Source organism: Cheilinus undulatus, linkage group 14 (genome assembly GCF_018320785.1).
Source record: "Cheilinus undulatus linkage group 14, ASM1832078v1, whole genome shotgun sequence".
Classification (NCBI taxonomy): domain Eukaryota; kingdom Metazoa; phylum Chordata; class Actinopteri; order Labriformes; family Labridae; genus Cheilinus; species Cheilinus undulatus.
This window is the reverse complement of record NC_054878.1, coordinates 47,174,376-47,199,322: the sequence shown is the minus strand read 5'-3', so window position 1 is coordinate 47,199,322 and position 24,947 is coordinate 47,174,376. Positions and strand designations below refer to the sequence as shown.

Here is a 24,947-nt window from a genome sequence, read left to right as displayed (position 1 = left end):
TTTTTATTCACAACTTTAATGATAGACGTGAAGTTACAGAAATGTTCATTTTTGTGCAACTACCAGATGAGGGTAAACTCCAGCATCATCTCTTTATGTTGCTATCTGTAACCGTGAATTTATGCCTGTTTTCCCTGCATGAGGAAAAATCACTACCTTACGGTAACCTTCATTTTCCCAGAAGCCTTCGTGCCTCTTCATTCATGTGCTAATGTATGGCTGCCTATTGTTGGCTGACAAATTTAAGGCTGAACACAAGCAGTGAATTTAACAGACGTGTTAAATAGAAACACGACCGTGAACTAAACCCTGAGACAGCGTCCACACTCAGAGAGACGGCGTAACGACACAGCGATAAACAGACAACAAAGGATCTGGAACTTCAAGGCTGTTCTTTAACTTCTGCTGTTCAGGAATTAAAGATTACAGCCATGTCAATGCCGAAACAAAAAAATACACCTTTAAAGCTCCAGTGTTGTACTCAAGACCAAGACTTGCCCAAGACCAAGACTTTTGGGGGTTGTGACCAAGTCAAGACCGGGGCCGGGACCAGGACAAGCTAAGACTGAGACAAGACCAAGACCATAAAAATCAAATTTAAAAAAACACTACAAAGTTGAAGAGTTAAAGAGCATTCTCTCTTTAATTTCAGTTTTCTTTTTTTAAATCTGACAGTTAAACACAAGCTGTCTGCAACATGCAAAAACCTCAAATCTTAACAAATTTGTTCAACCAACGTCTTATAAAAAATAAATCCCTGTGTGTATTTAAAAGCCACTGACAAGTCCGGAATTATTCTGAGGATCTGAAAATGAGATGTTTATCTAGATTAGTGTTACTCAACCAAAGAGACAAACTGTTAAGAAATACCTTCACAAGAGCCACAATCTAAGAGGTGAAGGGTGGCAAAAAAGCTTGAAGAATCAATTAAAAATAAGTTAAAGTTGTCAAAAATGGTCAAAAAGCAGCAAAAATGGATGAAGAGAGGCAAAAATGGGGAGAAAGAGTAGAAAAAGGGACAGAAGTAGTAAAAATGGGTGAGTAGTGACAGAAATGAGTTACAGATGGCAAAAAATGGCCCAAAATCATCAAAAATATGGCAAAAAATGAGTGAAAAGTAACTAAAATATGAAAAAGCAGTCAAAAGTGGCAACAATGGACAAAAAATGGAAACAAGTGGTATTTAATGGCAAAAGGTAGCTTAAATGGGGAAAAAAATGGTTTAATAGTGGCAAAAATGGGTAGAAAAATAGGAAAAAGGGGTATTTAATGGCAAAAGGCAGCTTAAATGGGGAAATTGGCCAAAACATTTTGAAAAGGGGCAAAAATGGGATAAAAGTGGCCAAAATTGGGGAAAAAAGGCAAAAAAAAAGGGTATTTAATGGCAAAAGGTAGCTTAAATGGACAAAAAATGGTGAAAATAGGGAGAAGTTGCAAGAAGAGGTACCAAAAATGGGAGAAAGTGAGAGAAAAAGTGGTATTTAGGGGCAAAACGTGGCTTAAATGAGCAAAAATGGTGAAAAGGCAACAAAAATGGGAAAAAAAGGAAAACAGGGTAATTTAATGGGAAAAGGTAGCTTCAATGGGTAAAAAGTGGGAAAAATGGTATAAAAGGGCAAAAAGTTTTCCTTTTTTAAGGTCTTCTGGGGGAATAATATTTAAGAGTAAGACATAAAAGAGTTGAGTATCACTGGTCTAGACTGTCAGGTAAATGTGGCCTAAAGTAAGTGTTCAGAGGTATTTCTGACTAGACCCGAGTTTCTGCAGGTGTAACTGTTTGTTTTAGTGAGTGCTGCTCCTTATTATCACATTAATGAAGTCAAAGGCCAGTGCCGGTCTTGACTGGTCTAAATGGAAAATCCCGAGTTCGGCCAGTCCGAGACCGAGACAAGGCCGAGTAAAAAATGCTCTTGAGACCGAGACAACGCTAAAAAGATTTATCTAAAAGAATTAGAATAGCATGAAAAAGTCAATTTTTCCATTGAATTAATTCAAAAACTTAAACTTCCACATTTTCTGTTTTAATCACTATAAAGTGAAATTTTTCAAGACATGTTCAGTTTTAATCTTGACGATTATGGAAAACAAAATCCACTTTCTCTAAATATAAGAATATCACTAACATCAGTGATATTAACCCTTTCATCCCAAGGCCTTTTTTCAGTGTCAAAGCTTGAAAATGACATACCCAAGTATATACCGAGTATTTCTCTGCAACTACAAAGTCTTCATGAATAAGATTGGCATCAACGTAAAGATAACTCTGTACAGAATCAGCAGATGTGTAAAATCCCAGTAGAAGTGACTGGGACTGAATAAATAAAGATGGAAAATGGCATAACTGATTTTTTTCTGCCTATAAATTTTTACACTTACATTTCCTCCGTTCCTCATCGTGGCTTTCAGGGACTGAGCAGCATCCTGGACAGAAAATAAAATAAAACTGGATTTAAAACAAGACTGAACTCCTGCAAAAAGACAGCAGACTCAATAAGACTCATCCATGTCAAAGTAGATGTAATGGACATTAATGTGTGTAATTCTTAAGAGTACAATAACATTTATACTAACATTTATACAGCTGAGACAGGTGAATGAGTTATTCAGCGTTAATATATTACAGGATATGGATGTTTGAAGGTTTTTTGTTCTTCTCTACTACCTGGTAACCCCAGGATTTTCTGAAGATTGTATGAATAGTTCTCCTTTCCTGCAGAGTTTCAAAGAAACCGTACGTCTCATATAAAAAAGCCGTTACCCTGTTGGACTGCATCCTCATGTCAAAGGCTTGGTGTCTGGCGTTCTGGACAATGTCTGGTCGGTCTCTTCTCCCCAGAGCGTGAGGGGCAAACTGGCCTGTGGTCATGTAGGCAGGGCCTTGCTGTTCTGCCTGAAATTATAGCTTTCAAATCAGAACTACCATCCTTGATCCTGTTAGATAAACTTACGTAGAACAACAAGCACAAAACATATCCGTCTGTGGCACTTACCCTCATCCTCTTCTTTTTCTCTTTATTTCTCCTCTTAAAGTTTTCCTGAAAGCATAAAAATGTGGAGGTGGTTTTAGTAACAATAAGTACATCTGACACATTTATGAGGGGACACGCCTGCTTCAGCACAGTCCATCTGTGAGCAGACCCCCCCACAGATTAGACTGACAGATCCAGTTCTGCCACTTTTGACCCATTTTTGCCTAAGTTAACCCCTTTTTGCTACATTCTCCACATTTTTGCAATTTTTCTAACACCTTTTCACCATTTTTCTGCCAATTTTGCCACTTCACCCTATTTTTATCACTTTAAATCCTGTTTATGCCACTTTCTCAACATTTTTGCAACTTTTCTAACCTATTTTCAATTTTTTTTCTGCCCTTTAATCAATTTTTGTCACTTCTCCCTACTTTCGTCACTTTTTAATAGCTTTTCCCCCACTTTTCTACAGTTTTTGCCCATTTTAACCTGTTTTGCCCCCTTTTGACCCATTTTTGCCACTTTCTACCAATTTTTGTCTGTTAACTCTTTTCCACATTTAACCAGTTTTTGCCCATTTAAACCCATTTCTGCCACTTTTATTACTATTTCTCATCAATTTTGCACACCTTTTAACCAACGTACCCTGCTGCCGACACTTTCGCAGCTTTTTAACCCCTTTTGGCCACTTTCTCCATATTTTTTCACCTTTACTAACCCCTTTACACCATTTTTGCCACTATTTTATTCCCTTCATAACTGCCTTTCATCCCTTTTCCTGCTGTTTTGCCCATGGTATGGGGCAGCAGGGCCTAGTAAGACTGAACAATCCCTGTTTCTGTATAAACCGCCAAAATTAAATTCCTCTAAAAACAGAGACATGACACACGTCGTGTTTGGCTTCGAGACAACCGCTATGTGCTGTGAAGAGGACTACGAACAGCAATGGCAGAAACCTGACATCTGTTCTTGCTGCTCGATCCCAGTCGTCATTGGCTACAAGGACTGATGCATATTTTACACCAGTTATAGCTTAAAATGACGTTACATCACAGAGCCCGTTAGACTCAATAGCAGTATCGATAAGCTAAAACATGGGTGTCAAACTCTATCACAGCAGGTGCTTGATTCTGGATTCAGGTCTAACCTGAGGGCCTAACAGGGTCAACATTTAACTGTAACTGTCGACCTCATTTTCACCAGTAATAAAATACGAAAAAAAAAGCACTGATGATAAATCATTTGGAAATTCAAAAAAGTAAAAATGATAAGTTTAAAAACTCAAATCTGATATAAAAATTCAAATTAATTAGTTCAAAAGATCAGAACACGATACTAAAAATAGAAAAAAAATTTTTTTATAAAGAGCAAATATATGAGGAGAAAGTTAAAATCACAAGTTTGAAAGGTCAAAATGTGAGATCAAATTTGAAATCATGAGTTTGAAAGTCAAAATATGACTTCAGATCTTAAATTGTGAGTCTGATAGGTCAAAATGTGGGATTAAAAAGTCAAAATTAGCAGTTAAAAATGTAAAAAATATCAGCTTTAATTCAAAATGGTGACTTAAAAAGTAAAAAAAAGACTTAAATTTGAAATTAGGAGTGTAAAAGGTCAAAATATGATATTAAAAATAAAAAATATGAATTTAAAATGTCAAAATTTGAGAAAGAAATTGAAATCATGTGTTTAAAAATCAAAATATGGGACTAAAAAGCCAAGTAAGGAGTTGAAAAGGTCAAAATATAATGTAAAATTTAAAATTGGGAATCTAAAACATAAAAATGTGACATAAAATCCAAATTATGAGTTGAAAAGGTCAAAGCATGAAATGAAAAGTCAAAATCATAAGTTTGAGTCTTCATCTTGAAATGCAAAATTGAAAATATGAAATAAAACACAAATTAATTTCTTTCCCCACATTCTTGATTTTTATGAAATCTTTCTCACTCTTTACTTTTTCAGATTTCTATGGCTTAACAAGGATATTTTAAATAATCAAGTTAAAAGTTCACAGTATTATACTGGAGGAAATCTGCAGACCTCATACTGGTGGGCCAGTTAGAATACAAATATGATCTGATCTGATCTTTAGGGCAGGATATTATCGTTCCATGGGCCTGATTTGGCCCCCGGGCCTTGAGTTTGACACCTGTGAGTTAAAACGTTGATTTTCAGGTATTTAATGACCCCGGTTTCGATCCCCCCCCCCATTATCTGTCCACAAAAACGTTTGTGCTTTAGACAATTTTTGTCAGTGGAGGGAAGCTTACATATGCATGCTTGTCATTTTCACTACAAAGTCAAACCAAATGCTTCTGGCCTGGCGTGTTTTCTACAGCGTCTGTGTGTGATGTTTATGATCTAAACGTTGTCACCTGAACACACAACTTCAAAAAAAACTAAAACAGAAAACAATGCCAAAGTTGGATTATTTTTGCGTCAATCTTTCCAGAGCTCAAACTAGGCCGCTTACTTCATCCTCTTTGCGTTTCTTGAAGATGTTGTCCTCGGCGACGCCCACCGCCTGCATGATCATCTCCACCCGCTCCAGGTTGACGTAGCCGTTCTGTGTCAGGTACCCCTAAAACCATACAGGACCAGTTATTGTGACACCAATGGTCAGAGCGGGCTACACAGACAAGGAAAACATAAGATGGATCAGATTAATGTTGACACTCACTCCAGTTTTGTGCACGACGTCTTTGTAGATGCCGACGAGGCGATCGATCGCTCCCTCTCTGGAAGAAACAAGTTCAAGGTTCAAGTCTTTGAGTGTTAATGTAAATCATAATCAGGAAAAGACACTGACTCGACACTATTCAACAGCCTTAACCAACATTCAGAGCTCTGTTTCCTTTGTTAATGGATGAAAAACACTGAAGACAAGTCTGAGCTTCTCCCCGGCACTCATTGGGATCATGCTGGAGGTTAAAGTGAAGTGTTGGCGGGTTTAATCACCGTGAAAAGGAGTATTCAGGCTGTTTCTGCACAAAGAGAAAACATCTGCACTGTTCTGCAATTCACCAAGTTTTAGTAAAGCTTTAAGCAAAGATAAAGACTCTTCAGGGTCAAGGCTGGATTAGCAGAGTAGGCAGGCTGCCCTCATGTATCAACAGTAGGAGGAAAATGTCCAAGAGTTTGTCTTGCATAGAATCTAGAAGGTTCAAAAACATCTAGAGTTATTAAACAAGTGCACGCTAGTCGTACGCACATGGGTTTGAAATTGGTGTCGGTTAATCCCTCATGTTTTTACCCAGCAGGCTAGAGCACAAGTAGAGACTTCTGCACCCAAAGCCTCCCATGAACCATACATGGAACCAAGACTTTGTTTAAAACATGAGGATATTTTACAGAAAAGAAAAGAAGCTTCATAGAATCTAAAGCTGAAGTAGACTGAAGTGGATAAAAACACAATTTATATAATACAAATAAAAAGATAACAAACCAGTGTAGTTTGTTTCCAGACATTTACCTGATTTCTAAGGATGGCAGATGAGGCAGGAAGTCGTTTCCAACAAAGAAACACATGAAGACCCAGTCGTCTACGCTGCGCTCAAAGTCGAAGGGGAACGGAAGACTGGCCATGGTCAGCTCTCTCTCCAGGTACTGAGAACACGGAGGAGATGCAGAAAAAATGTTTGTCTGCTCAGTGTTTGCATTTCTACACTGAGATTTAGTAAAAACTCAGATGGCATGCAGAAATTTACACATACTAAAAATAAGGCAACTCAGCCGTACCACATGATTTAATTCTAATACGCTTACTTTACTGCACAAAGCTGATTTCTTATGCCTTTGACATAATCCCAGGGCCCAAGATGTCCAGACTAACAAGACTGAACCACTGATGTTTCCTTCATACCAAGAAATATCCACGAGTAATGATAAAAGTAGAGCAATTTAGATTCTACATGACTTTATGGATTTAAACCAATGTTACTCAACTCTGCTTAACTGAAGAGCCCAATTGTTGAAAAACACATTTGCAAGAGCCACTAAGTGGTTTAAGGTGGCAAAAAAACTTGAAGTAGCAATAAAAATCAGTTAAAGTTGGCAAAAATGGTCCAAAAGTGGCAAAAACAAGGCAAAAACATTGAGAGAAAAGTGACTAACATGTAAAAAGCAGTCAAGAGTGGCAAAAATGGACAAAAAAATAGGAAATGAGTGGTATTTAATGGTAAAAGATAGCTTAACTGGGCAAAAAATGGTAAAAAAAAAAAAAGGGGGGGGGGGGTGACAAAAGTGGGTAAAAGAATTGGCCAAAAATGGGCAAAAAGAGGAAACAGGTGGTATTTATAGGCAAAAGGTAGCTTAAATGGGCAAAAAAAAAGTGAAAATTGGTGAAAAGGGGCAAAAATTGTGCAAAAATGGTCCAAAAGTTGCAAAAACATTGCAAAAAAATCTGAGAAAAGTGACTTAGACAGGAAATAAGCAGTCAAAAGTTGCAAAATAGGGCAAAAAAAGAGGAGACAAGGTGTACTTCATGGCAAAAGGTAGCTTAAATGGGCGAGAAGTGGCAAAAAAAAAAGGCAAAAGGGGCAAAAGTGGGGAGAAAGTGTCAATAAGTGGCAAAAAAAGTAGGGAAAAAGTGGTATTTAATGGCAAAAGGTACCTTAATTGGGCAAAAAGTGGTGAAAAATTGGTGAAAAGGGGCAAAAATGGTCCGAAAGTGGCAAAAACGTCCCCCCCAAAAAAACGAGAGAAGAGTGACTTAAACAGGAAATAAGCAGTCAAGAGTAGCAAAATGGAGCAAAAAAAGAGAAAACAAGGGGTACTTTAGAGCAAAAGGTAGCTTAAATGGGCAAAAAGTGGCAAAAAAATGGTGAACGAGGGCAAAAATGGGGAGAAAGTGGCAAAAAGAAGTGGCAAAAATAGGGAAAAAAAGTGGTATTTAATGGAAAGGAGTATTTATGGGCGAAAAGTGGTGAAAAATTGGTGAAAAGGGGAAAAAATGGTGCCAAAATGGTCCAAAAGTGGCAAAAACGTCTATATTGCTCGTACATGTGAGTGTGAGCGTGCCTGGTTGTCTGTCTCTATATGTCAGCCCTGTGATTGGCTGGCGCCTCTTGCGGTACAGGAAATGGATGGATGGTACTCCCAGGTTCTGAGATGCCTGTTTGGCTCCTCGTCACTCAAACCTGAAGGTTTCTTCTACAGATTTACAGAACGATATGCCTAGACGTTCCTAAACAGACTTCTTGCTACGGTAGAACACTTTTTACCAGGAAGCTTTGTTACAACAAAGCAATAACCTAACAAACACTCATTTACTGACTTTTGTGCTAAGTTTATTTCAGTACTTTTTATAATCCAACATCACAGTCAAGAAGCGGCAGATGCTAGAGACAGACGGCAGCTCATGCTATAGAATTACAAAGACTGACTAGATAGGAAGCAGTCTCCTACAGAGTGCATTCAAACAAAGTCAGGCTAATCAGTGTCATGAGCCTCATCATTCACCTAACAACATAAATGTCCTACCTCTCGCAGCACACACAGCCTGATGAATATGAACTCCTGTTCAGAGGCTGGCATCGAGTCTGCAAACTCATCATGCTGAAAGAGAACAGGAGGCCAAGTTAACATCAGTTTAAACACTTCCTGTCCTGCTGGAGTTACAGAAAAACATTCTTTTGAACGTAGAAATAAGGATGTAAGATCATAAAACATGCTGACATTTCAGCTCTGTAGGGACTTGTTCTCATATGTAATTCTAAGATTTTTACATCTAAACATCAAATCTAGAGCAGCAGCAGATCTCACCTGTCCCTGTTTCTCTCTGGCCACGCCCTCACAGTCTTTGATTTCATGACCAATCTGTCCGCAGAGCGCACAGGGGCGTGGCTTGTTGGGCTTAAACTCCTCTCTGATGATGGTGAAGTTTGGCTCGTGGGTGGCCAGGCCGAGCATGATCAGGTCAGCTGATTTAGTACACAATGGAAGTAAAAGGTGTTAACGTGATCAAACGATTAAAGCATTTAAAAAAGCTGTTTACAAAAACAAACTACTTAAAATTATGTTATAGCCATTTAATGGATTGGTGAGCCTAAGGCTTACCGTCAGCTCCACACAGGCAGTGGTGAGTGTTGGGATCATGGTTGGGTTGAGCTGTTAAAATGAAACACAAACCAGAAAACAAAATGTTTAAGAGTGAGGATACACACTGTGTTCTGGCTCCAAGATAAAGTGCTCAGTCTGATTTTATTTATCCAGTGTTGACACTCATTTGTCTCTAATGCAGTGATACTCAACATGTGGCTCTTTTAGGCCTTAATCTTAAATAATATTCACCCAGAAAACCTTGAAAAAGGGAAACTTTGTTGCTTATTTTTGCCACATTTCAACCATTTAAGCCACCTTTTGTTATTAAATACCAATTTTTTTTACTAATTGTTGCCCATTTTTTCCATTTTTGCTCTTTGTCACCATTTTTTAGCACTTTTCGCCCATTTAAGCTGCCATTTACCATGAAATACCACTAATTTAATATTTTCTTTTGCCCATTCACCACTTCTATCCCACTTTCACCCTTTTTGGCCCGCTAAAGCATCCTTTTGCCATTAAATACCACTTGTTTCCTGTTTTCTCCCCATTTTGGCCTCTTCTTTTTGCCCATTTTCACTCATTTTGGCCCTTTTCACCATTTTTTTTGGCACTTTTCGCTCATTTAAGCTGCCTTTTGCCATTAAATTCCGCTTGTTTCCTATTTTTTTTGCCCAGTTTTGCCACTTCTTTTAGCCACTTTTATCCCATTTTTGCTCTTTTCACCATTTTTGGCCCATTAAAGCACCTTTTTGTCATTAAATATCACTTGTTTCCTATTTTACCCCCATTTTGGCCTCTTCCTTTTGCCCATTTTGGGCCTTATTCAAATTTTTTGGCACTTTTCGCCCATTTAAGCTGCATTTTGCCATTAAATTCTGTTTATTTCCTATTTTTTGCCCCGTTTTGCCACACTTTACTTGCTTTTTGCCCATTATAGTCACTTCTCACTCATTTTTTTGCCTTGTTTTTGCCACTTTTGGACCATTTTTGGAAACCTGTAACTCAATTTTTTTTTAACTTCTCACCCATTTTTGCAACTTTCTGACTCTTTTTCCACTTCTCCATGTTTTCTCCCATTTTTGTGGCTTTTTGACCATTTCTGCCAACTTTAACTTGTTTTTATTGCTACTTCAAGATGTTTTTGCCACTTTTCACCATTTAGCGCTCTGGTTGACCAGGCTTGAGTAACACTGCTTTAATGGTTGTTTATGTTTGACTTTCTTTTTAATCTAAAAGTGACCCGCTGTACCTCTCTGCCTCCTGATGAAGTCCATGATCTTGTGTTCTCCTTCACCTGGAACACTTGCATCAGAAAGGAAGACCTACAGAGGAAATGTGACTGCAGGTTAGGGGCTAACATCCACACACACAGTGTTGACTTAGAACCGGTTATCTACACCAAACTGAAACATGAATATTTCATCAAAATCAGCCTTACGGTGACATTCTTCCATCCTGGATCGTTGCTGAGTCTGTCTGCAACGTAGTAACGTAAACAGTGGGCCAGATTGTCCATGAACTCTGTTCCCTGAAGGAGAAAGACATCAAATCATGTGGCAACGCTGCTCCAACAACATACACTGTGTTTTCATACATAAACACGTATATCAGGTAAAATACAACAAACAGAACTGTCAAATCTAAATCTAAGCTGCACCGGTAAATAAGACTGGGGGTCTCTCTGAGGGGAAAAGGTCAAAGCCAGCTTCCTGTGAGATCACTTCCTTTGTGTTCTACTAAGTCCACAGTGTGTACTTACTGTGTAGCTTTTTAAGACAGAGATGGCCCACATCTGATCCTGTTAGTTTCAGTTAAGTAAAATAATCTAAAAATGTTAGTTTCGGATAGTTAGTTGGTTTTAGTTAACTATAACAGTGGTTCCCAACCTTTTATTCTTAGGGCCCCCTTTTCAAATCTAGGGTAAAGCTTTGCTCCCCAAAGGACCCACTTGGAAAAAGCAATCATACATTATAATTGTTTTCACTGACAAAATCCCAGCATAAAGGCCCACACAGACTTTTTCTTGACAAAAGATGTATGTATAAATTATCCATTTTTCCAAAAACACCAGTTGTATTTGTGATGATGGTGGCTGGCTGTAACTTAAAGGTTCTACACTGATTCATTAGTAAAATCAGTATTAGAGACACAGAAAACTTTTTGGATAAAAAACATATTAAAAGCATATCTCATACACCAGATTTTAGAGTACATAAATATAAAAGCTGTTTATTGATGTCTGTAAAAGCCACAGGAAAAAGATATCAAGGAACAGAATAAAAATGACTTTATTTCACTTAAAATGTAGGACTTGTGTTACTTACTGGAGTGATGCAGTTGCTGTCAAATCTCTCTTTAATCTCCTCTGGGGGGAGGTAACCTCCTGTGGAAGGGACAAATAAAAGAGGGAAGGTTATTTACTGGTGAAGGAATATGAAAACAGAAAAAATAAGAGTACAGGAGTAATCTTAGAGACTCTTTTATTAGAGGTGCTCTACTCTTTTTACAGTGACATCAGCTCTTTGAAACCTTTAAGACATAAATGAGGAAAAATTAATACATCTCTTACCCCGTGTAGCCTGTGGACTAATTCTACTTTGATCACCACGTCCCAAGTTTTAAAACTTTCTTGTTAGCTACCACATTACTGCTGATTGTCCCTTACAACTCTTGTCTGCCAATTTACATCTATTCATCCATTTCCTAGGGGGCTGGAGCCTATCCCAGCTGTCACTGGGCAAGAGGTGGGGTACGTCCTGGACCGGTCACCTGTCAGTCACAGGGCTGACAAAGAGAGACTGACAACCAGGCATGCTCACACTCACACCTATGGGCAATTTAGAGTCACCAATTAACCTAACAAGGATGTTTTTGGTGGTGGGAGGCAGTGTAAATTTCGTTGACTAAAACTATGACTAAAGATGTCCGTCGACAGCCTTTTTGTCCACAACAAAACTAGACTAAAACTAACAAAAATAGATGTGTGATGACTAAAACTGACTAAAATATAATGTAGTTTTCATCTGACATTCAAAATCCGTGATATTTCTCTGCTGTGTGCAAATCTGTCAAAAACAATCCATCTGTATCTATTCTGCCTCTCAGCTGTAGAAAGCAGGGACCCCAGGTTTGGCAGAGTGCAGAGAACACACAACCATGACTTGGTACCAAATTTAGGTAAGACAAAAAAAAAGCTTGGACTAAAAGTAAACACTAAAATGTTAGGACTTTTTATGGACTAAAACTAGACTAAAATGTTTTGAGTTTTTCGTTGACTGAAGCTAGACTACAGCTAAAAAGGATAAAAATGATTAAAATGGGACTAAAACTAAAATGCATTTCTTTTAAAGACTACAACTAAAAATACAAATAGCTGCCAAAAGTAACACTTGTGGGAGGAAGTCGGAGTACCTGAAGAGAACCCACGCATGCACGGGGAGAACTCCACACAGAAAGGCCCTGACCAGGAAGCAAACCAGGAACAGCACTAACCCCTACATCGTCATGCAGCCCCAAGTTTTACATCATAGAGCCAAATTCCCCAAAACATGCATTCCTGTTCCTTTTCTCTTGTTTGTATTAAATATCAACTTCATTTCTACGGCACGTTAAAATCAGGTGTTTACAAAAAAAAAAAAAACACAAGAGCAAAGCACAAAAACCCTGGCACGAAATAAAAAGACAGCAAAAAAGGCCAAAGAAAACCCCAATCAAAGAATTTCGAAAGGAGGATGTTGAAGCTACTAAATGAGATGGAAAAGACAAAACGAGGAAGAACAATAAACAATAAGAACATGACATGAAGGTAAACTTTTAAAATGAGAGAAAGGGACAGAAATAAAACTAAAAAAACAGAGGGAAGGGATAAAACCCAGGAGGTAGGGACTTAAAATGAAAAGAGGAATAAGAGGTACTAATCCAGTAAAGGCAGATAAAGCATTAAACAGAGGAGAAAACAGAGAAGAATAAATGTTATCTATATATGATGCTGTAAAAGCTGCAGTACACGTTAAACAAACAAGAAAATCTGCCAAAAATAAAAATATAATCACAGCATGAACTAGATCGGTGGGTTTGATAAGGCATTCAAACAGGTCTCTGTCAAAATGCTTCATGTTACATGGAATTATTCTCTGCTCCTGAGTAAGCTGTCTATATTATGGGCTTAGAGTTTTACTATTTATGAACTTCTGACAAACATTAGGGATATCTTACAGGTATGATATATGAATGCAAGACACTGAATTTCTGCTCAAAGAAGTCAAAGTGGACAGACATTGATGTTTCTTATTCTGAATAAAGGGGGAAAGTATCCCAGCTTTCAAAGTCACAGCATGTCAGCACAATCATACATAAATGCACTCAGAGATCCCCAAATCTCCGCTCAGCTGTATTCACTCAACATGAACGTTCAGTATTTTCAAGCGGCACAGGAAAACCCTCACACACCTCTCTGGATGATCTCCTCCCTCATCCGGGCCTTCTCCTCCTGAAGCTCAACTCCTTCTTTGGAGGCACGGAAACGCCGAGAGCGTTGCTGGTTCATTTTGGCCCGAGGAGCCTGGTTGGATAACAAAGAGTTATGTCTAATGAGCAACAGGTCGGACAGCGAGGCCGACACAGACCCCCCAGCCACGGCTTTTTTAAATTCTCAAGTATGAAAAACAACGTTTGACAGGTTAAAACTAGTTTACTTTGAGTTCTCTGGTGTTTGTGGATGTGAGGGCTGATCCAAACTTTGCTCGGGTTTAATGTTTTTGACAGAAAAAGCTACTCACCACTCCATCGATGGCCATGTAGAGGACTCTCCTTGGCCGTACAATGTTGAACAGACGGTCGATGTACTCGAAAATGGCCACCATCATCTCATCTTCATTTTTGGGGGCGGGTCTGTGGACAGCAAAGTTTAGAGGATAAATTACCCATGTGTGCCTTTTCACCTTTTAACCCCTTATGCTTTTAGTTTGGGATGTTTAAAAATCTTGAATTTTGAAATCTCATTAAAACAGAATTAAACTGACTGTGACTGTAGAAAATTAAACATTTTCAAACACAGGAGACAATTAAAAAGACCAAGACCAACAAACCTCTGCAAACTTCTCCAGCTACACTCAGCATTCAGGGTTGATCACAGCAAGAAACTGTTTTTGCAGTTATTTTCAATATGAAGTATAAATGTTCATATCTGCTGACAATTACTTTTTAAGCAAATATCTGCCATACTTAGTTATATTGTGCTGATAACACCCTGTGTCCCTAATAAGTAGAGATGGGGATCATTAATCTTTATTAGTGGGGATGCTGAGCAGCCACACTATTGGTATTCATGTCGGCCATTTTGTTTATTATTATTATTCCGTGTCCACTTTCTCCTCCTTCATACTTTGTTGTATCAACACCTTTTAAACTTTAAAAATGTCAGTTTCTTCATCATTCGACTGCTATGAAATTTCTCATTTCTAACTTTTATGATTTTTAAAATATAGCTATTTTCATGCTATTTTCCAGCTATTTCTAGGCTATTTTCAGGTATTTTTATGCTATTTTAAGGCTACTTTCAGCTATTCTTAAGCTATTTTCAGGCTATTTTCAACTTTTTTTAAGCCACTTTTAGCAATTTTTATCCTTTTTTTAGCTATTGGATGCCATTTCAGCCACTTTTATGCCATTTTATGCTAACTATTTTTGTGCTTTTCGCTATTTTCAGCAGTTCTTCCACAATTCAGCTCTCAGCATCCCCATGCAATTTCAGCTGACATTGCAATTTTGATCTAGTTGATATTGATACCCTTATGGATACTCCTTATTGATCTGAGTCCTTATCAATACCACTATCCATACGTTCTATAGTTTGGTGGAAAGAAAAAATTAGGGCAAATATTTACACTCGAGTGGTCCATGCTGAGTAGTGCTTGAGTTAAAAAACTGTGATTCAGTCTGTCACATCTATTTCATATCCCTCAAATGCAAACACATTCTTCATATTTACAGCTCTATTCAATGAAGTTTCTCTTCAAAAACTACATTTGCCCATTTTACGTGACATTTAAACATATCATACATACATAATATAGTTGTCTAAATTTACTGAGGTTACCTGAACGCATCATATTTTCCATCTTTCAACTCGTTTAGTTTACTCATTTACTTGATTTTTTTTATTTTCGGCATTTGTCTGAGCAGCTGAAGAAGAAAACTGCCCTGAAGCAGCTGAAGAGAGTGGTGTGTGTGCATGTTACTCCCAGCGCAGGCAGTCTTTTTTCTTCAAACCAACAGTTGAAGGTACCACAATCTGGCTTAATGTGATACACAATACTGATGTGCTTTTAGTTTATGCTCCCATTGAAGGAACTGATGAATTTTTTACACCACTTGTATCTTAAACTGATGTTACGTCACAGAGCCTGTGAGACTCGATAGCAGTAGCAACAAGCTAAAACGCAGGTGTCAAACTCAAGGCCTGGGGGCCAAATCCGGCCCGTGGAACGATTATATCCGGCCCTCTAGATCATTTCATATTTGTATTCTAACTGGCCCACCAGTATGAGGTCTGCAGATTTCCTCCAGTATAAAAACGTAAACTTCAACTTGATGATTTAAAATATCCTTGTTAAGCCATAAAAATCTGAAAAAGTAAAGAGTAAGAAAGATTTCATACAAAGTCAAGAATGTGGGGAAAGAAAGTAATTTGTTTAATATGATATTTTCAATTTTGCATCTCAAGATTACGACTCAGATTTATGTTTTTGACTTTTCATTTCATGCTTTGACCTTTTCAACCCATAATTTATAGTATAATTTTTGGACTTTATGTGACACATTTTTATCTTTTAGATTCCAAATTTTAAATTTTAAGTCAGATTTTGACCATTTCAACTCCTTACCTTGACTTTTAAATCCCATATTTTGACTTTTAAAAACATTTTTTCAAAATTTTCCTCATATTTTGACATTTTAACTTCATAGTTTTTACTTTTAATATCATATTTTGACCTTTAACACTCCCAATTTTGAGGTTAAGTCATATTTTTAACTTTTTAAGTCATCATTTGGAATTCTAGCTCATATTTTGACATTTTCAACTCGTAATTTTTGGCTTTTTAATCCCAAATTTTTAACTATTAAACTCTTAATTTAAAATTTTAAATCATATTTTGACTTTTAAACTCATGATTTCAAATTTAATCGCACATTTTGACCTTTAGAACTTATGATTTCAACTTTCTCCTCATATATTTGCTCTTTAAAAACATTATTTTTCTATTTCTAATATTGTGTTCAGATCTTTTGAACTAATAAATTTGAATTTTTATCTCAGATTTGAGCCTTTAAACTTGTCATTTTTACTTTTTTTAATTTCTAAATGATTTATCATCAGTGCTGGTTTTTCATATTTTATTGCTGGTGAAAATAAGGTTGACAATTCTGGTTAAATGTTGACCCTGTTAGGCCCTCAGGTTAGACCTGAATCCAGAATCCGGCCCCTGTGATTGAGTTTGACACCCCTGAGCTAAAACGTTACTGATTTTCAGGCAGTAGGTTTCGATCCCCATCCCTACCAATGAGTTTCAGATGTACAATAATAAATTTCACTAAAGGTATTTGGATGATAAGAAGTGGATCTCCTGGAAAGAAGTGGTCATAGGGATGCAGAATATTGGATTTTTGCTTATATCTGATATGCTAATATTACCAAACTCATTTTAGCTGATACCAGTACGGATATATCCAAACATTGTGATTGTGAACCGTGATTTTTACAATCAGCGACATGTAATTGCACTCTTAAAAATAATTCAAGAGCCGAGTTAATGTAACAGTTATATTAAGGTATTCTTACTTAATGAATTCAATGGACATCATTACTCTGAGTACTTGGGTTGAAATGATCAATATTTTTGAGTTAAACTCGAACACGAATCTTTGAGTGAAACCTACATATTCTAAATAAGGTAATTTAATTAAGCCGCTGTTTTGGCCTGCAGTGTTTTATTTTTATATCTTACTATGCAGGTAATGATTTGTTGATCAATGTTTTGTGAAAATGGGGCAGATATTATAAGATTATTCCTCATTCTGCTCCTTTTCATTCAAGGTGGAAAATTTTTTATGTTGAATATGAATTGTTTTTTTGTTTTATTGAATGAAATAAATAAATAAATAAATAAAAGAAATGATGACTTGACCAACAGATTAAATTGTTTAAATATCTTTAATAATTTCTGTGCTTTGTTGATTTATTTGAGTATACACTATGAAAAGTTCTCAGTTTTATGAACAAAAAAATGTTAGACAGTTCTACGCTATAATATTAGTGACTTGACTATTCTACTCAAAATAACTGAGTAAGTAGGGAGGAAGTGAGCGAGTGATGTCATTCTCCAACGGTGCTGTTTTTGCGGGAACAGCAACTGCAGCAAAACTTCAAAGTAATTTTAAACAATATCATATTTTTACATACACAGCAGTTGCAGAAGCAACAACTAAGCACACTGTAAGGCCGACCAGCTGGAGGTTGTTAAAAAAAATAAATGGTTTTAAATTAAAAATCCAAAATAGCTATTTTAGCTCTACTTTTCTGAGTATTTGAACACATTTGAAGTTTTAGGTAATCAGTACTCAGTCATTGTAATTATTCATTGTCCCAGAATGCCTCTGGGCATTAGACACATTTGCACCATGAGTGAGGACGCTAACTCAGGGAGAGAAGTTCTGCCTGTCGGGGGCATTTAGGATATAAAGTGAAAGGTAAACTGAAGAGGAAGAAGAGAACGTCATCATTCAAAGTGCACTTTATACTGCTTGTTGTTTTAAGTCACATAAGTCGGACTACGTTGGGAGGCCATAATGTTCAAGATTAGAGTATGTGATAGAAAAAAGGGATAATTGAAGTTGATGTAGAACACATAGCCTTACGAAAACTACCCAACATAAACCTATGAGTAATCATTACTCAAAAAAATCGATTCCTGCCACCTAAAAACTCTGAGTACATTTACTTAATTTAATTTGTTAATGCTAATAACTCAATATATGTAGACATAATTGAAATTACATGTTAGATTTACTCATTTTCGACTATTGGTTTTACCTAATTCCAAGACTTTGAAATCTACTCTAGAACTCTGCTTTAGAGTGTGTTTGCACCTTTCTAAATCCAGCTCTCCGTGGCTTTTCAAGCGAAATCACAGGTAACTACCCCAGACGGATCAGCTCGAGTTGCCACAGCTGGTACTGCGACACTAGCGCTTGTCAACTGACTGCAGCTGTAGTGTGCGTGTGTTTTCAGAAGGTGTTGTTTTCCCTGTTTCCATGGAAACAGATTTGTGTTTTTTAAATTTCTACCTGGAGCTCGTTTGCAAACTGTTCTGTTTTCAGTAAGATCTCTTCTTGTGTAAACGGGCAGCCAAAAGTTTTCATCTGAAAACGTTGTTGTGTAAACAGGGTCTGAATGGCAACAACAAAACACATTAACATCCAAACTGCACAGAGAAGGGTTCCTACTTGTCCTCTGGGTGAGTACAAGGATGAATGATCCCATTCATGTCCAAGTATAAATTGTCAAATTCCACCTCGTTGGGATTAGGCTTGGTGGTATCAACAGGAATGCGGACTCCATTGCACTCTTTACCCTGGAAAGACAAAAACAAATGCATTACTTTGGTGGAATAAATTCAAAGAAATGGTTTTGTAAAGTGGATCATGGCCGTAAATAACCTAGAACTTTACTCCACAGAGGACCAATGCCTTTAAAATGCTGACTACTTATAAAAAACATCATTTTTATGCACTCACATTCCTATAAAGCGTTATACAAATAAAGCCTGGTGACTGGTAATGGTATAGATGTCTAACATCGGTTTAACAGCAGCAGAATTATTCTAATATTGTGCAGAGCTTTATTTGTTTCAGATATTTAAACTTTAACCACCAAATGAAGGGAAACAAACAACCGTTACTGTTTGTTTACAAACGCACGAGGGGCTTCACGAGCTCCCGCTAGTTTCTGTTCTCTGAAGGCGGAAAGCTAGCTACAGTCCAACCAACAGAAGGATAAAAAGGACAGAAAAGAACAAAAGAAGCTGTAATAGAAGGCTGAGAACCAACGCTGACTAAAACGGGACATTTTTAACACGAATATCAGACGTTTACTCTTCCCGCTAACATAAACAAGGCTGCTAGCTCCCGTGCTAACCCTTACCTTCTCCTCCACACAGTGAACGATGATGGACGCATATTTGCGGCTAAGCCAGCGGAAAAACGCTGGGACTCCCATCTCCGGTCAACAGCTCTCTAACGCTGGCTTTTTAAAAAAAATCTTAACTCGTATGAAACGGTAAAAACGGCTCAATTAAAACAGGAGACTTCGATGCGTATGAGTCCAACAATTTAACTACATGCCGCTGGCTGTGGCCATTGTGTACTCTTTCCGGTTCGTTTCGGTCTTTTCCGGAGCATTTCGTAGAGGCACGGCGGCCCACAGCGCCACCAAAGGCCGTATGTGGTACTGCAGGCGTTTTCAAACTAAAGCAGTGGGTTGGAGAAGTGAGGCTGTCGTACTCAAGTTAAATTATAGTCAGTCAGCCTAGAATTGACCTAACTAACAGTAAAACTACTGGCCTGTTATTTACTGAAACAATAGTAAAAAATATTTCATTAAAAGTTTGTTTAAAGCACTGAAAAATCCTCCACCAATAAGCTCACCCTGTTCACAGTGCCAGCCTCCACCAGTCAGTGGATCTACAGCTTCCTGACTGACATGAGGCAGCAGGTCAGGCTGGGAAGCATCAGAACCTGCATCTGGACCATCCCCAGGGGTGCACCCTCTCCCCTCCACACCAGGGTTTTCAAACTCAAGGCCCAGGGGCCAAATCCAGCCTGTGGCACAGTTTTACCAGGCCGACCAGATCATATAAGACAGTGATCATCAACTGGCGGCCCGGAAGCCACATCAGGGCCCCCAAAGCTTCCTGGCCAACCCCCCAAAGATCATGAAATTCAGGAAAGGAGAAACAGAAGATTTTAAGAATATCTTTTGCTTTAAATGTCTGCAGCTGTTAAATCCAAACCACAAAAAATTAACATTGAAATAGTTTTAGAACGACTAACCATTTGATCTGTTTTTACAGAAATTTAATTAGTCGACATTTAAAAAATGGTTACAGTTGGCAGAACTGCTGCAAAAATGACCAGATAAAGATGTGAAAAGAGGTTGAAATGTGGTAAAAATTGGTTAAAGAGGAAAAAAGGCACAAAAGATATCAAAAATTGATTACAAATGACAAAAACAGTTGTGCAAGAAAGTAACGAAAAGGGGTTAAAAAGTGGCAAAAATAGAAGACAGGTGGCAAAAATGTATAAAAGAGTGGCGGAAAGGGGATAAAACATGCAGAAAAAGTGGTTTAAATTGGGCAAAAAGCATGCAAAAATTGGGTTAAAGGGGCAAAAAGTATCAACAATGAGTTAAAGTTGCAAAAATTGTTGAAAAAAATGTAACGAAAAGGGTTGAAAAGTGGCAAAATGTGGATAAAAGAATCTCACAAAGGTGATAAAACAGAAAAAGTGGTTTAAAAGGGGTTAAAATCGTGCAAAAATGGGTTTAAAGAGGCAAAAGGGAACAAAAGGGGTTAAAAGTGTCCAAATGGGTTAATATTGGTGCTAAATGACAATTAGGGAGGGCCCATTCTCTGGGATTTTCAGGGGTCCGGCCAATCCTGTTGTCAGGCCTGCTGCATTCTAGATAATAGGGATAGATCTCACTGGTAATGACTAAAAATGTCCTGTAGTTTAAAGGAAAACACAAATACTACTGCAATAATATTTCAATCAGACCAAAATGTTCATTTAATTTTTGTGTATTTGAAAATCCGCCCCCAGAGTTTCTGTTGAGACTAAATCTGGCCCTTGTGCAGATGGACTTGATGACCCCTGATATCATATTTCTATTAGAACTGGCCCACCAGTCTGAGGTCTGCAGATTTCCTTCAGTATAAAAATATAAACGTAACCTTCATGATTTGAAATAAAGTCAGGAATACGGGAAAAGAAACTGATCTTTCATTTCATATTTTCAATTTTGCATCTCACAGTTATGACTTAAAGTTATAGTTTTGACCTTTTCAAATCATAATATTGACTTTTTATTTCATATTTTGACCATTTAGATTCACTTTTTTAATTTTATGACATATTTTGACATTTTCAACTCCTAACTCTGAATTTAAATTTTTTATTTAAAATCTAAAATTTCTATCTCATCTATTAACCTTTAAAATTAATCATTTGAAATTGTATTTCATAATTTGACATTTAGAATTAATCATTTGGAGTTTTATCTTATATTTTGACCTTTAAAACTCTTGATTTTGAACTTTATCTCATATTTTCACATTTTTAACTCATTTTTTTTTGTTTTTTATTCTCATATTTTAACATTTTCAACTTGTAACTTTGACTTTTTATCCCAAATACTGACCTTTTTGATTCAAAATTTTACATTTTGACCTTATCTTTTGTCCTTTTAAACTCATGATTTTTGATATTATCTCATATATTGACACCAAGAGTTCATGATTTTGAATTTCATCTAGTATTTAAATTGTTAAAAGTCATGTTTTTTTTCTTTCTTTTTTTTTTTTTTTACATTTTTGACTTTTTTTAAATCTCAAAATGATTTGTCACCAATGCTAAGTTTCCCCCGTTAATTCCTTACTGGTGAAGATGAGGTTGACAGCTCATGGGAAATTTAGACCCAAATCCAGAATCCGGCCCCTGCTGGGATCCCTGCTCTACACCAATAACTGAAACTCCTGGGACCCCTCTGTGGCCTGCATACGGACGGGAGGTGGAACGGCTGGTCCTCTGGTGTGGCCGGGACCACCTGGAGCTGAATCATGGAGATGGCAGTGGACTTCAGGAGGAGCCCCCTCATCTACGCCCTCACATCCTGAACAGTAGAGTGTCTGCTGTGGACCGGCTTCTTTCCTTGCCAGCCATTAATAGACAACTGTGATGGAGGCGTTATGTATCTCCACCCCTATCCCATCTCTATCTCAGCCGTTTAGCACTTTAAAGGTGAGGGACATCAAAGTGGCCCGGTCTTCTTTGTGTTTATTCTGCAGGTTTTCATCAGTGAGTGAGGTTTAGACACTCCTGGTCTACACAGCTGAGCTGTGGGGGTCGACCTAAAGGGCATCACTGAGTTCAGGGATTTCTTCACTCAGTACTTACCCTTTTACTTCAGGGCACAAGTACCTTAAAGTGCTTTTTTCCAAGTGCTCGTCCACAGCCACGGTCACTTACTGACACTGACACGTAGATCTGAGTGTCGTCTGCACGGTTACGGGGATTTATTCTGCGTTTTCTGAGCCAGTGAGAGCATGTAGCCCACTGATCATCAACTGGTGGCCCCCAGAGCTTCCTGTTCGTTCCCTGAAAGATCATTAAATTCAGAAAAGGAGGAAAAGAAGATGTTGTGGTTTCAAGAGTATCCTTTGGCTTTAAATGTTTGCAGCTGTTAAATCCATCCCACAAACAATGAATATTGAAATAGAGTTAGAATGAATTTGCATTCAGTCTGTTTTTACAGAAATGTACTTTTCAGTCATAATTGTTATCTTTTTTTTAAAAAAAGGGGTAAAGCTGGCAAAAGTGTTACAAAAATAATGGGTGATAAATGGTAAAATGGGTTGTGAAGTGGCACAAAGGGACAAAAAATGGGCAAAAAAGTGGTGAAAACAGGAAAAAAGTGCTTTCAAAATCTTACAAAAATTGGTAAAAGAGCAAAAAAGTGGCAAAAAGTATCAAAAATGGGTTAAAAGTGGCAACAACATGGCACAAGAAGCCTGGCAAAGTGGTGAAAAGGGGCTAAAAAGTGGCAAAATTGGATAAAAGAGTAAAGGGAGGTAAACATGCAAAAAGAAAAAGTGGTTTAAGAGGGGTTAAAATGTTGCAAAAATTGGTAAAAAAGGAAAAAAAGGGGCAAAAAGTATCAAAAATGAGTTATAAGTGGCAAAAATACAGCAGAAATAGCCTGGCAACGCTGCAAAAAGGGTTAAAGAGCGGCAAAATGGGTGAAAGGTGGCAAATATTGATTTAAATGTTGAAAAAAATGTAATGAAAAGGGGTTAAAAGTGGCAACAGTGGATAAAAGAGTGAAGGAAGGTAAAACATGCAGGAAAAGTGGTTTAACCCTTAGATTCATGACCTGCCAACACCTCCACTCGTCCATCATTGGAGTCAAAAATGAATGAACGCGTTTTATGCTGTAAACTTAAGAAATGTCTTTCAGTTTGGTTAAAGATGATTATTTTTATTATATTTTGGTCAACAAAAGAGAAAGGTAAAAAAAGGTAAACATCCAGAAATGACCCCAACAGGAGAATGATTAGTAATAATAATAATAAGTCTGCCTTTTACAAAGATTTGGTTTGATACTACATTATTGAATCATTTTCATAAACCAGAGGAATGATGAGATGTTCAGAGGTATTTCAGACTCTTTAACCACCACTGATGCGTGTTATTGATAACTAAATATTGATCACTGATCAGAACAAGGTCCATGAATGTCATTAACTAGAGGCTGACAGTCTAGAACAGAGCTGTCAAACTCAAGACCTGGTCCAGTTCTACCTGGTCCAGTAAGGTCTGCAGATTTCCTCCAGTATAAAAACCTAAACTTAGCCTTGGTTATTTAAAATATTCTTGTCATAAAATGTAGAAAAAGTTAAAATAATTAGAAAAAAAATCAGGAATGTGGAAAAAAATTAATTGTGTTCAGGGCGTAAATTCATGATTTTGGCTTTTAATTTCATATATTGACCTTTTAATTTCACAACTTTAAATATTAAGTCATATTTTGACCATTTCAATTCATGATTTTGAATTTTATCTCAAATTTGGACTTTTGTAACTCATAATTTTAAGTTTTTATGTCATATTATGAGCTTATAGAGTCTCAATTTGAAATATCTCATATTTTGACCTTTAAAACCTTACTTTAACTTTTAATCCTATATTAACCTGTTAGACTCACGATTTAAAAATTTCTCTTTCATTTTTAAACTCATGATTTCAAATTTTATCTAATATTTTGACCATTATAAGCCTTGATTTAGATTTTTTTTTAACCTTTGAAAATCATGGTTTTATGGGATCAGATGTGTGGATGGACAGTAAATGTATACCTGACAGTCACACGGATCCTAGGGTTAACCTTTGAACTTCCATAGAAAATGCTTGGGGCCATTTTTGACCCCACGTATGGAAAAGTGTGGAACTGATACAAAAAATGTATCAAAATCCAAATGGCCTCCTGTCAAAGACAACCTATTTGAGCTATACATGCAAGATTAAACGATAAAAAACTAAAAATACAAAGATATCGCAAAAAACAACCTCTGGGGTCATTTTTGACCCCACCAATGCATCTAAGGATTAAGAGGGGTTAAAATCTTGCAAAAATTGGTATATGAGGGAAAAAGTGGCAAAACGTATCAAAAATGGGTTAAAAATGTCAAAAAATAGAAGAAAAGTGGAACCAAGAGGATAAAACATGCTGGAAAAGTGGTTTTAAAGGGGTTAAAAATGGGAAAAAAAGGGTTAAAGAGGCAAAAATACGGGACAAATAGCCTGGCAACGTTGCAAAAAGGGGTTAAACAGTGGCATGTGGGTGAAAAGTGGTAAACATTGATTTAAATGTTGAAAAAAAATGTAATGAAAAGGGGTTAAAAAGTGGCGAAAATGGATAAAAGTGGGTAAAACATCCAGGGAAAGGGGTAAAGAGGGGTTAAAAGCTTGCAAAAATTGGTAAAAGAGGAAAAAATGGGTTAAAAATGTCAAAAATGGGGGGACAGATAGGGATAAGGAGTAAAAATGTCCTGTGTTTTGAAAGAAAATATAAATACTACCACAGTAACATTTCAATCA

At 37.1% G+C, this 24,947-nt stretch overlaps 1 protein-coding gene across 1 annotated transcript in view; it reads right to left on the bottom strand.

The window, feature by feature from the left end:
• Positions 1 to 19,435, bottom strand: part of xrn2 (5'-3' exoribonuclease 2) — a 99,512-nt gene extending 80,077 nt beyond the window's left edge. The window contains exons 1-16 of the mRNA XM_041805417.1: positions 19,219 to 19,435; positions 18,522 to 18,649; positions 13,796 to 13,907; positions 13,467 to 13,578; positions 11,342 to 11,400; positions 10,456 to 10,545; positions 10,267 to 10,339; positions 9,030 to 9,080; positions 8,736 to 8,893; positions 8,454 to 8,528; positions 6,445 to 6,578; positions 5,653 to 5,710; positions 5,446 to 5,553; positions 2,991 to 3,035; positions 2,759 to 2,890; positions 2,377 to 2,421 (exon numbers count right to left, since the gene is read on the bottom strand). Of these exons, the coding sequence (XP_041661351.1) occupies positions 2,377 to 2,421; positions 2,759 to 2,890; positions 2,991 to 3,035; positions 5,446 to 5,553; positions 5,653 to 5,710; positions 6,445 to 6,578; positions 8,454 to 8,528; positions 8,736 to 8,893; positions 9,030 to 9,080; positions 10,267 to 10,339; positions 10,456 to 10,545; positions 11,342 to 11,400; positions 13,467 to 13,578; positions 13,796 to 13,907; positions 18,522 to 18,649; positions 19,219 to 19,293 (1,455 nt within the window). The 5' untranslated portion in view covers positions 19,294 to 19,435. The remainder of the gene's footprint in view (positions 1 to 2,376; positions 2,422 to 2,758; positions 2,891 to 2,990; positions 3,036 to 5,445; positions 5,554 to 5,652; positions 5,711 to 6,444; positions 6,579 to 8,453; positions 8,529 to 8,735; positions 8,894 to 9,029; positions 9,081 to 10,266; positions 10,340 to 10,455; positions 10,546 to 11,341; positions 11,401 to 13,466; positions 13,579 to 13,795; positions 13,908 to 18,521; positions 18,650 to 19,218) is intronic.
• Between the last annotated feature and the right edge of the window lie 5,512 nt (positions 19,436 to 24,947).